This window comes from Schistocerca serialis, chromosome 2, assembly GCF_023864345.2.
Source record: "Schistocerca serialis cubense isolate TAMUIC-IGC-003099 chromosome 2, iqSchSeri2.2, whole genome shotgun sequence".
NCBI classification, from domain to species: Eukaryota; Metazoa; Arthropoda; class Insecta; order Orthoptera; family Acrididae; genus Schistocerca; species Schistocerca serialis.
Window position 1 is genome coordinate 331,853,139 of NC_064639.1, and position 13,816 is coordinate 331,866,954.

Sequence of the window (13,816 nt, forward strand, 5' to 3'; positions counted from 1 at the left end):
CCAGTTACCACGGGCATCTGGTAATCCTTAATTACGTAGCAATACAAAGAACATTATTGCCCCCTGAGGTTAGTATTCATAGTACATTTTCACGTCCTTGCTTGACTTTTCATCTAATAACTGTTGTGCGAAATTTTCGTGGTAGAATGAGGCACTTCATTCACAACTTTCTCAGATTCAACCACATGAACTACGCTCCCCCTCCCCTCCACTTTACGGTGCCTTTTAGAACTTCAGTGCTAGCTTTGTCTACCGTAGACGGATGCAGTATACTTTTGACCATTTTTTGCAAGCGACCACTGAAAGAAGTTGGCTGTCAAATCTATGATTATTGATATCTTGACGTCAGTACTTTAGTCCTATCCTTTGTCATAACGACTTTCTCACCATCAAATCTTCTGTTCACAAATACTTCACCTCTCTCTCTGGTTTGTGTGCTGCAAGACTAGTATTGATATAACAATGTTTAAACAAATTCTTTGTACGTTTCTCATGTGTTACTGGCCCCTGTTCCTTCTACCTTTTTTTCAAGAATGACGACCTCATCAAATTTCGACTTTTTGTTTAACTTCATTCTCTATTTTGTCTTCCATCTCAGGACGTACTTTTTGCTCTGTTTCTATCAGTTTACCCTGAACCGTACGTGTCTTTACAAGAGGATTCTACATATGAAACATTACAATTAAATATTTCATGGTCGTTTTTGATACTCCATTATATTTATCATTACATGCTTTGATAGCTTTGCGTCACTCTTGTCTTACATTAGTAATTTCATTAATGGTTTTTTGTTCTAAACCATTTTGATCCTGAAAATCCTTATTTAACTTTTTGAATTCATGGTCAACCTTTTGACATATTTTTTACTTACAAACTTCTAATTCTTTACCACGATCTTGTTCCATAATCAATTTTCTTGCAACATCCACGATCTTGTTCCATAATCAATTTTCTTGCAACATCCCTCAGTTTCAGCTTCAAGATTTGTAATCTCTTGTTTCAAAGCATTGAAGTTATCATTGAGCTGTTCCTACCTCAACTTCTTTTAACTCCTACTTATTTTCTTTTCTTACTACTTTTTGTTCCTGCAAAATTAATTTTAGCGTAGGTCTTATATCTTTATTATCCTGAGCCGGCAAAGCGTTAGCTGATGCTGTATCATCACTGGGGGCCGAACCGCACAATAACTCTGGGTTCGGTGTGGTGACGGCAGTGGGGTGCTGTACCCTGTTGTAGGGTTGTGAGCCAGTGAGGGTTACGGCGGGCACGAAGTCTCTCCGTCGTTTCTAGGTCCCCAGTTCAATACAATACAAACCAGAGATTCCTAACTAAGTTCTTAACCGATACCGGCCAAGGCGGACAACATGTCTGTCCACCGAGATTGCCGAACCAGCTCTGATCGTAGAGCCGAACCGGCCAAGCAAGTTAGGAGCGATCCGGATATCTCCGAAGAGCTTCATCTGCCATCTCGTTTAGCAGTAGTTTATTATTCTGCTGGTAATAAATACTTTTGAATAATGGAATAATAGCCTGCTATTAAGAGACGATTTTACATGAAATACAAGTGAATTCATTGTTTAGGTTTTCTAATATTAATAACGAAAGTTTATCAATTTGGCACGCTACTTCCAAACGCAGTAGGCAATAGCGGAAGAAAGCCACAATTTACGCGGTCTTTCTCAAGATACAAATAACCGAATAAACCATCTGTCATCGGTACCTCCCACCACATTACGTCATCTTCCCGCTGCCACCTTCTCAACTGCTCTAATAAGAGCTTCCTGTAGCTGAATACGATGGCTGTAAAGCCATAAAAATTACAAAATTAAAGATGTAATTGAAGCCATATGAAATGTCGAACGCAACCATTAGTATCTAAAAGTGGCCGATGTCTGGTGTAAATATACGTACCTGTACGAGAAAAATTTTATTACTTCTTCACTAAATTTTATCCTAATTAACAATCAGCTGTGATTCTGTGGCCTAATTAGAATGTTTTTGAAGTTAAAGTGTTAAAATAGGCTGGCTCGTAGACAAAATTATTGTGGCCAACTGGGAATAGAAAAACTGTATGAAGGTACAGAATTCTCACGCCATGGATAAAACATATCGACAATTTCAATAATTGTAGACGTTTCGAACCCTATACGAGTACCATCCTCATGATCTGCCAGGACAGGACGGCAGTCGTCGAAATATCCGACGTCCGCTTGCTCTGGGCAGGCCCATTTAATATTTGCGGGCAGCTGGAGTCCTTTTCTGAGCAGCTACTGCGGCACTGAATGAAGGCGAAATATCTCCTTTCCCTACAGCGGATCTTTGAATCACCAAGAGAACTTGACGTGAATAGGCCCCATTCCGCAGCATCCCCCGTTCTGCGGACGTCTCGTTTTTCTTGCTAGTGGACGTAAACAGAGTTCACACTGTACGACTTCACTGGTGTCGATGGTCCTCTAGGCTCGTAGCAACGTATTAACGACGATAAACGAGGGCTGGTTTTTTGTTATGCTGGGACATGATAAATCGAATCTCCTAACAGGCAGAACTGCACTATGGCAAAAGAAAAGTGCAGCACACCGAACGAATCTTCAGAAGAGAGGGAAACACATACCACATACGAAAAAAGTGACACATATGGAGGATAGTTACAATTAACACGCAACTCATTTGATCGAGGCATATTTTTTTGGGCATCTAATACAATTTGTCTCGCCATGAACATTGGTGGGTATAATTCTTGAATGGCTGGAACCTGCAATTTACATTATTCCTCTCAAAGGAACTCCTGTAACTCTCCAGGAAATACTGACAGGTTACTTGTTCAAATAAGACCACAGTTTTTAATAACACTGAACTCTCGTAGACTAACGGTGCACAACAAGCAGATCTTGCATATTTATAACAGAATGATAGCGTGAATTCTACTTTGCAAACATGTAGACTGTAAATTTGAGCATTATCTGTGACACTAAACGAACGTGCTTTGTTGAGATAGACCTTACTACTTATGTCTCTTGCCCACTGAACCATGGTCCCGTAGGGAAGCAGCCAACTCACGCCTTATAAAATTCACATCAGTCTTTCCATTGTGTGCCAGCCTAGTCCGCTGTAACTAGCTCTGACGTCATAAATATTGCGCAATACTTTAAAATGAAGTAAATAACCTGAAACGTTTCTAGCATGTCAGGAGTAATACAAAATCAATATGTGTTGGATATCAGTTCAATAACTTTAAACATTTTCGAAATTTGGATGTTTCTCTGTAAAAATCATTGGCGCAACAGAAAAGAGCTAGAAACTTAAAAATTTAAATTTACATTCCTTTTGCATAATAATTTAATAGAAACAGTATTCTGGATCTCACAAATTAAAATTTTAGTTGAAATTCATGATTTTCTGGTTTTTGTCTTAAAAATTAAGGAAGCAAGATAGATTAAGTAGGCGAATAAATAAAGCTAGGATGTTTAAATTTAAGTAGAAGTGAGATCCGCTATAATCATAAAAATGTGAGAAGTTTCAACAGAATAACTATAAAACTATAGCTATAGCGTATCTCCAAAGAGCAAGTTCCGAGCTCGTCTACTGCGTGTAGTGTAATTAAATTAATTCTCTCGCCCAAAATATTTGACTTAGCCACTTCAGACTTTTATTATGATTACTTACTTGTGTGCTGATTGCATAATTAAATTGAAAGCTTCATCAGCCATCAACAAAGAGAGTAATGATTTATTCTATAACTTAAAGTGGTGCATTACTAGCCCAGCGGCTAGTCAGGAGAGCAGATTTGATCAGGCGTTCCCTTAGCCGTCTTCACCACGGCTTTATACACTCCTGGAAATTGAAATAAGAACACCGTGAATTCATTGTCCCAGGAAGGGGAAACTTTATTGACACATTCCTGGGGTCAGATACATCACATGATCGCACTGACAGAACCACAGGCACATAGACACAGGCAACAGAGCATGCACAATGTCGGCACTAGTACAGTGTATATCCACCTTTCGCAGCAATGCAGGCTGCTATTCTCCCATGGAGACGATCGTAGAGATGCTGGATGTAGTCCTGTGGAACGGCTTGCCATGCCATTTCCACCTGGCGCCTCAGTTGGACCAGCGTTCGTGCTGGACGTGCAGAACGCGTGAGACGACGCTTCATCCAGTCCCAAACATGCTCAATGGGGGACAGATCTGGAGATCTTGCTGGCTAGGGTAGTTGACTTACACCTTCTAGAGCACGTTGGGTGGCACGGGATACATGCGGACGTGCATTGTCCTGTTGGAACAGCAAGTTCCCTTGCCGGTCTAGGAATGGTAGAACGATGGGTTCGATGACGGTTTGGATGTACCGTGCACTATTCAGTGTCCCCTCGACGATCACCAGTGGTGTACGGCCAGTGTAGGAGATCGCTCCCCACACCATGATGCCGGGTGTTGGCCCTGTGTGCCTCGGTCGTATGCAGTCCTGATTGTGGCGCTCACCTGCAAGGCGCCAAACACGCATACGACCATCATTGGCACCAAGGCAGAAGCGACTCTCATCGCTGAAGACGACACGTCTCCATTCGTCCCTCCATTCACGCCTGTCGCGACACCACTGGAGGCGGGCTGCACGATGTTGGGGCGTGAGCGGAAGACGGCCTAACGGTGTGCGGGACCGTAGCCCAGCTTCATGGAGACGATTGCGAATGGTCCTCGCCGATACCCCAGGAGCAACAGTGTCCCTAATTTGCTGGGAAGCGGCGGTGCGGTCCCCTACGGCACTGCGTAGGATCCTACGGTCTTGGCGTGCATCCGTGCGTCGCTGCGGTTCGGTCCCAGGTCGATGGGCACGTGCACCTTCCGCCGACCACTGACGACAACATCGATGTACTGTGGAGACCTCACGCCCCACGTGTTGAGCAATTCGGCGGTACGTCCACCCGGCCTCCCGCATGCCCACTATACGCCCTCGCTCAAAGTCCGTCAACTGCACATACGGTTCACGTCCACCCTGTCGCGGCATGCTACCAGTGTTAAAGACTGCGATGGAGCTCCGTATGCCACGGCAAACTGGCTGACACTGACGGCGGCGGTGCACAAATGCTGCGCAGCTAGCGCCATTCGACGGCCAACACCGCGGTTCCTGGTGTGTCCGCTGTGCCGTGCGTGTGATCATTGCTTGTACAGCGCTCTCGCAGTGTCCGGAGCAAGTATGGTGGGTCTGACACACCGGTGTCAATGTGTTCTTTTTTCCATTTCCAGGAGTGTATGTAAGAACGCTGCGCGAGAAAAAGGAAGGCCCCCAGTTCTCTCCAGACGCTGATTAGCGCACCACCTGTGCCGGGAGTCGTTTCGCGTCGGTATCGTTGATATAAACAGCCTCGGATGCAGTAATAAGTTACTCGGGATACGCGTAACCATGAAATCATTTTCGAGTGAAGTGTTAATTTTGGGATGACGTTAATGATCTATCTTTAGTTCGCGTATGTCGTATTTTCACGTGCCGCCGCAGGACAGACATTCTACCATTATTAGCGTGGCGTTTGATGAACATTATCATTAAATTATGGCGAGCATTCACTTAAACATTTCATTTGAACAGTTATAGTTGCATCAGCGCATTAGACTCTGAACTGCTCTGGTAGTTGGATTGTGTGGATTCTATTTGGTCTGTGACTTTCAGAATATAGTGAACATTTTAGAGAGAATGGTTTTTGATTATGAATCCCAGACAATCTCCTAATTCCTCAGAGCTATAAGCTGTAGCTATAAATGTATTTCTCAGATGAAATGGGCACTGGGAATTCTAATTACAGGCTTCACGTTTTGCTAATCACTTTCTGGTTGCCAATATTGTAGTTAGAGAGCCAGTGTTGAGAACAGGAAACAGCATAAATACAAAACATTTATTCTATTATTCCACCCGCCGCCCCACAGTCCCACTGGAAACTACTATATAAACACACAAAACATTAAAAAACTTCCAGCATCCTTCATAGCACGACCAAGGCTGTTGGATCGTGCCCTTGCCCTAGAGTTCCACGTCCGTAAAAACAAAATTTTGTTTAGCTCTGTGACTAGGTGCCTAGTTCTAGCGTTTCTGAATGATACCAGTTTGGAGACTTGCATGTCATGTGTCACTAATGAATATCTGTGTTTCGTAAGTTACAATGATTTGTGTAGGATAGTATCGTGCTTTTCTTAATGAGAGTGAGAAAAGGGAGGGAGGTGACACCTGGTGCCGGCACATAGCTTCTCCTTTCGGATAGTGCCTTGGTGGTGTACGTAGATCAGCAAAGCATGGGAAATATCAGAAGAATGATCATCAGAAGAATGATGCAAGCCTATTTTAACAGAAAAGCTTTTTTGTTCTTAAATATTGATATGAAATTATAGACAACGTTTCTGAAACAGTGCATCTGAAGTATAGCAATTACTTCATTTGAAACCTGGACGGTGATAACAACATACAAGAAGCATGTGGTTGAATTTAATATGCCTTTGAATATTAAAAGAAATTATTCGTAAATTATGCTATTCGAAAATGAAGTTTTACCCTGTAACGGTGTGGGCACTGAATTAAAACTTCCTGGGAGATCAAAACCGTGTGCTGGACTGGAGCTCGAATCTGAGACCTTTGCCTTTACGACCAAGTGCTCCAGAGACTCAACTATTTAAGCACTACTCATGACTTGCGCTCATAGTAGTACTTCATCGGCTGTGAGGGTCGATCGTGAGTCATGTTGTGATACCTCAATCGGCAGAGTACTTGCTCGTGGAAACCCTGACTCTATGGTTCGAGTTCCGAAGTGGCGTACAGGAAGATTCAATTCTGCTGTTGCACTGTCGGCTGTTTAACCACTTCCTTGTGGAATAAAGAGAAAATGTTTTACTTCAGCACAAAATTTTCCTTGTACTCTGCTTCAAAGTGGCAAAGCGTACGAAAAATCAGTGTTATATAATATAAATAATCAGTTTTAACAGCCTAAACCAATGACGATGTCGTTCAAAAAGTTATATCTAAGTAAACCCAAGCAACGAAAAATATTCAACTGCTCAGTTTTTTTCCAAATCATTATTGCTTGGTCATCCAAAACGGAAACTATTAGTGCTTTTCCAATCATAAGAGATACAGCGTTGTTCCAAAAGCCTATAGTAAAAAGCAGAAGAACGAGGTTCGCCTAACAAAAGAAAAAGGGAGCTGGACTTCAGTTTCATGCTCATCGATACTGGGATTACTGGAAACATTCATCATCATCAGTTATCTGCTATATTAGCAGGTCCTTAGCCTCTCCATTTTCTGCGATCCATTGCTTCCTTCTTAAGGCTGCTGTATGTTGTACCGTCCATCATGTCATCCAGTATCTGGAATCTCTTCCTTCCTCGCTTCCTTTTCCCTTCTACATAACCTTCTAAAACTGTTTTTATCAGTCCGTCATTCTTTCTTAATATATGCCCAATCCAATTTCTTTTTCTTCTCTTTATTACATCTAGTAACTGCCTTTTCTCTCCCACTCTTCTCAGTACCTCTTCATTTTTTACTCTGTCCATCCAACTTATTCCTTCCATCTTCCGCCATGTCCAGATCTCAAAAGCCTCCAGCCTTTCTCTGTCTTTTTTCCTCATAGTCCATGTTTCAGCGCCATATAGAAGAACACTCCATACAAGACATTTTATGAGTCTCTTTCTGAGTTCTCTGTCCATACCGCTGCAGAAGATTCTCCTTTTCTTATAAAACGTCTCTTTTGCCATTGCTATCCTTGTTTTAATTTCTGTGGTGCACTTCCATTCGGTGTCTATCCTGCTTCCAAGATACTTAAAATTTTGCACCTGTTCTAGTTTTTCTCCATTCAGCACAATTTTTAGTTCCTTATTTCCTCCTATTGCCAATACTTTTGTTTTATTTGTGTTAATTTTCATTCCATATTTTTTTCCGTTAGTTGCAATGGTGTCCACCAAATCCTGTAATTCTTTTTCCCCTGTGGCTAGAAGGACCATGTCATCAGCAAATCTCAAGCACCCTACTCTTCTTCCTCCAATTAGAATCTGTTAATACATAGTGACGTTAGTTGGTTTCCAGTAGTTTATAAGACTTTCTTTCCTTGTGCCAGCAGGTGTGAGGTCCTAGAGAGCCGCGATGAACCTGATCAACACCGACGCGGAGAACCGCGTGGTGCTGAATGTGGGCGGCATCCGGCACGAAGTGTACAAGGCGACGCTGAAGAAGATCCCGGCGACGCGCCTGTCGCGGCTGACGGAGGCGCTCGCCAACTACGACCCCGTCCTCAACGAGTACTTCTTCGACCGGCACCCGGGCGTGTTCGCGCAGGTGCTCAACTACTACCGCACCGGCAAGCTGCACTACCCCACCGACGTGTGCGGACCGCTCTTCGAGGAGGAGCTCGAGTTCTGGGGGCTCGACTCCAACCAGGTCGAGCCCTGCTGCTGGATGACCTACACCCAGGTCAGTGCCCAACCAGCTGCCACAAACAGATGTGACACCCTCTTGCAAAATGTAAACTTTCGCTGCTGGAAATGTCGTTACTAACATTCCGATATGCATGGAGTATCAAAAAGAATCATCCGCTTTGGCACGTCTATATTTCTGAAACCATACACAACGAATTTTCTTTCTCGATTAACCGGAAACTCAAAAACTTTTCTTTCATACCTTTTCATAGGTGTTCAATATGCTCCCCTTGACATGCACGGCATTTGTCAGTGTGATATTCAAATTGCTCCCACAATGCAGAGAGCAGTCTTGAGTTACAGCTTCCACAGCTGATGTTATGAGATATCTCAGTTCATTTATTGTTGTTGGTAACGGAGGCACATAAACAGAGTCTTTTTTAGGCCCTCTGCCAGAATGGATTACATATAGTCATAAGATGAACATCAACAAAAGCAAAACGAGGATAATGGAATGTAGTCTAATTAAATCGGGTGATGCTGCGGGAATTAGATTAGGAAATGAGACGTTTAAACTAGTAAATGAGTTTTGCTATTTGGGGAGCAAAATAACTGATGATGGTCGAAGCAGAGTGGACATAAAATGTAGACTGGCAATGGCAAGGAAAGCATTTCTGAAGAAGAGAAATTTGTTAACATCGAGTATAGATTTAAGTGTCAGGAAGTCGTTTCTGAAAGTATTTGTATGGAGTGTAGCCATGTATGGAAGTGAAACGTGGACGATAAATAGTTTAGACAAGAAGAGAACAGAAGACTTCGAAATGTGGTGCTACAGAGGAATACTGAAGATTAGATGGGTCGATCACATAACCAATGAGGAGGTATTGAATAGAATTGGAGAGAAGGTATCGGTTGGTAGAGGGCATATTCTGAGGCATCAACTGATCACCAATTTAGTATTGGAGGGCAGTGTGGAGGGTAAAAATCGCAGAGGGAGACCAAGAGATGAATACACTAAACAGATTCAGAAGGATGTAGGTTGCAGTAGGTACTGGGAGATGAAGAACCTTGCACAGGATAGAGTAGCATGGAGAGCTGCATCAAATCAGTCTCTGGACTGAAGACCACAACAACAACAACAACAACATAGTCAGGTCCTGTGACCTTGGAGGCCAGTAACGTAGGGCTGAATCATTTGGTCCAGTGCGACCGCTCCATTGTTCAGAAATCCTTTGATTTAAAATTCCCGCACTTTCAGATGCCAGAGTGGCGGTACCCCATACCATTGGTAAATGAAGTAGTTCGAATCAGTCTCCAACTGTGGGAAAGGAAAGTACTCAAACATATCGAGATATGCGCTTCCTGTAACAGTGTTCTCGGCACAGAAAAATGGACGGACACCTTTCTCCGTGAAACTGCACAAAACACCTTAAATTTTGGAGAGTCCCTCTCATGTTGTACAGCTTCATGTGGTTGTTCCGTACCCCATATTCTCACATTATAACTGTTCACCTTTCCATTTAAATGGAATGTTGCTTCGACACTAAATACTAAGCGTGGAAGAAAACTGTCATCTTCCGTCTTGTCAGAACGAAATTACAGAACCCCGCACGTTGTTGTTTGTCACCTTCACGAAGAGCTTGCAGTAGCTGAATTTTGAACGGATTCATTTGTAAACGTCGACGTTACAACTGCCAGACGGACATCGGAGGCACGTTGAGCTGCCGAGCTGCATGCACGGCGAACTGATTTCTACTAACTCCTTCTGAAACTATGGCGGATGCTTTAGCCGTCTGTGTCAGACACTTGGGAATGGTCCGGCGATTTGCCTTTACACAAATAACCTGTTTCTTAAAATTGTTCATGTCATCGTCTAACGCTCTCTACTGTACGACGATCAGCACCATACCTAGTGAGAACGTCAGACTGAACAGTTGTTACTGACCCACACTGCACAAAACGTAGAAAACAAAACACTCTTTATTGTCCCGACACAATTTTTAATAGAGCTGGAGTGGACGCACACTGCTCCTACCTAGCGGGAATCATGTAAAACTCGAGACTTTACTCTTTCCAACAGCGCGTTGTTCACGCACGTGTCTCGAATAACAGAACATTTCTGATTTTCTTTAAAATCGGATGGTTCTTTTTGATGCACCCTGTATTATGAATTTCTCAGAGAAATCCAACTTTTCGTGCCCTCTACAAGGGGTGTTCTTTTTGATGCACCCTGTATTATGAATTTCTCAGAGAAATCCAACTTATCGTGCCCTCTTGAAGGAGTGTTCCAATTTCTCTGAAGGTCCAATTTACACCTAGGCTCGCTGTTGAGTTATGAGTCAAGAGGTCAATTGGAGTTTCACAGAACATGTCCTTCACAGTTGGTGACGAAGCATAGTATAGCTCCAACAAATGCATTCGACCACAGGATAACACCCTGGAATATTTCACCCACACATTGTTCCTATAGCTTGACGTCGTAAATCGTGGTAGGGGGAACGTACATTAGCGTCGGTCACCGTGATATAAGAAGCGTATTCGATAAGTGGGGACTGTTCCGTCATACAAAAACATATTCCATTCCGCTGACATGATGAACAGCGAAACAGAGAGTGAATGTAAGAGACTACTCTCTGTATTCAGTAGCTGACTGTCAATACAACCACCTCTCAAGGTTGAAAGAAAATTACGTGTTCTATTACTGAAACACTAAAACACTCCTTCCTCTCCATCAGTTCTAGTCCTTCTCCAGTTCTCCCTCACTCACTTACCAAACCCACTCACAAACCACTACTGCTCTTACACCATACCACTCACACCACGTTCACTGTCTCTTACACGAAGCAGTCTGTTTCATTTCACTTCTTTCGTTTCATTAATTAAAAATAACCTCAGATTATTGCTTGACCACGTGTACTAAAGTGTAAACTACATAATTATCAACATATTTTTGAGTGCTATCTCGATAGGACAGTTTCATATTTAAGGTTGAAAATCAAACAAGCTGTACTTTGTTCCTCTAGTATATTACCAATCGGTTTCCGGATTATTAGGCCATCATCAGGTAGCAACTAGTTATTTACTTCACTAATTAAAATGTAATGTAATCTTTTTAATATACGAATGTGCGAATAAGACGAAGGCGTGGTATTGAGAGGTGTAACTGACAGAATTATCAGCAGGTATCAATACAGTCAGCAGCGAGTCACATTACACGCATCATCCAGTGAGTAACTCTGTCGAGCGTGGCATGATTCATTTTCTTCTCATATTCGTTTGAAAAGTCCTAATTTTTCTTATCTTCATGGTATTTACGAAAAGTGTACGCAGGTGGGAGTAGAATCGTTATGCAGTCAGCTTCAAAGGCCGGTTCTCTAAATTTTCTCAACAGTGTTCCTTGAAAGGAACATCACCTTCCCTCGAGGCATTCCCATTTGAGTGTTGATCGAATTGACCGGTAACAAAACTAGCAGCCCATCTATGAACTGTCTACCTTTTAAACGATCTGGTTGGAATCCCAAAACTTCGATGGGATCCCAAAACTTCGATCAGCACTCAATAATGGGTCGCACTACTGTCCTACACACACTTACTCAAAATTCTCTCTACAAAGAGCATGTTATTTTAAATTGCGGACAATCGCGGCCAAACTTCTACATTTCGAGAGAAATAATCCATACGGACTGTAGAAAACTTTTAAATGAAAGTTCTTTTACAAAGAATCCTTAACAACAGTGTAAAGAACAAAGGGATATCTTTAATTAAACAAGGTAGTTCCTGTACGTTAATGACGTGCCTAATAAGGTTGTTCACGAAATGGTCGCTGTGCGTTGATCCTAACATGAATATATCTTACCTCGCAATGTAACTGCTTGGAAACGCGGTGCTCTCTGCTGTTTGTGATCCAGCTGCAAAGTCTAACTTTAGTTGCTGAGAGCTTAGTGCAATGCTCCAGACAACAAGTAAACTATTTTACGCACATCGTTGAGTGAGACAGTTCTCTCAATAAAAATGACTTGAATCGAAGATGTAAACAATGCTCTCAGGTGAAATATTCCTTTAACAGACTGTTTTTAAACTATCTGATATATTATTAATTGTATGAAATTCATTTTACAACATTCATTAACATTGAAAAAGGGCAACATTGATATCAAATTCTTACGCTCATAATCGCCAGACAAATAACTGATAAACTTTAAAAATACCTTATAGTGAAAATTACAAACTACGCGCAACTGCAGTGCCACTAAATTAAAAATATTTCCTTCATACTCTTTTCTAATCTCATTACATTCTAAATCACTAATCTTTCTCCTCTGTTCTACAATATTAAAACACAAATCATTTTAATTAAACATAGATGCACATATATATCTGTACGTTTACGTTGCCACGCGTTCTCTGGTCGGCGTCTATCTCTCTACTCGCCTGGCGATAGAACTCCTGCGCTCCTCGCTGCCAAGCTGCCATGATAAAAACAAACGCAAGTGGCTCAGTTACTGTGACCAAAGACTGTGTGCTTACAATAAGCAATTTAAAATTGTCACTTAGCTTTTGAGACATCCGTAGTATGTACAGATTCCAGAAATGAAAATAACAAACTCTCAATAGGCCTGTTTCAACAGCTTCATCAGCAAACAGACACTGATTGCTGCTCACCCTTTGCGTCACATCCTTAGGTGTATAGAGAGTAACAACGGTCTTTCCACACTTCCGTGGGGCACTCTTGACGATAACTTTGTCTCACGATATCTATAACAAATGGAATGGTCGTAAGATGTTGGTCACTGACAAGGACTTCTGGTGCTAGGTTACACACTTGCAGCCCTTATATTCAAGTTTGCCCCCAACAACCCATTCTGTGGGGAACCATCGTCAATTGATTAAGGTCACCCATGGGTAACACCACATCCTTCCCTCCCCCTCTCCCACTCGTCTCTCTCACGGAGGAATCATATTCAAGTACCTCATCTTCATCTTTCAGAAGTGGAGCACTTGCCTGGTTGGAATTCACTCTGGAACTGTGCATCATAGGGAAAGTTAACGATGTATCTGTTTGCTAACAACGAATTAATTAATGTTAGTGTAATTATGTTAACTTACGTCAGTCCAAGTCCGTTTCTTAACAACAAATTATATTTACGCGATTTTCGCCTTTCGAGGCACCAGCAGAGTGCGCACCCAAGCAGATATGCAATTACTCTTATTTTCCACAATTTTACGTGTTTTTCCTTTCTTTATAACTTTTCGTATTCCCACCGTTTTACGTATTTTTCCACATTTTTGTCGTATTTTCCCAAAACTTTATGCATTTTATTCAAGTACACAAATCGCTTCGCAACATCTCGTCAACATCACGGCGACATTATGATGCTGTCAGGAAATAACGTGTGTCGAGAAGTATCCAAATTATGTATCATTAC

At 42.1% G+C, this 13,816-nt stretch overlaps 1 protein-coding gene across 1 annotated transcript in view; it reads left to right on the top strand.

Annotated features, from left to right (window-relative positions):
- The window catches only part of LOC126455538 (potassium voltage-gated channel protein Shaw-like), a 451,812-nt gene that overhangs the window by 125,220 nt on the left and 312,776 nt on the right, over positions 1-13,816 (top strand). The window contains exon 2 of the mRNA XM_050091289.1: positions 8,096-8,445. Coding sequence (XP_049947246.1) covers positions 8,119-8,445 — 327 coding nt within the window. The 5' untranslated portion in view covers positions 8,096-8,118. The remainder of the gene's footprint in view (positions 1-8,095; positions 8,446-13,816) is intronic.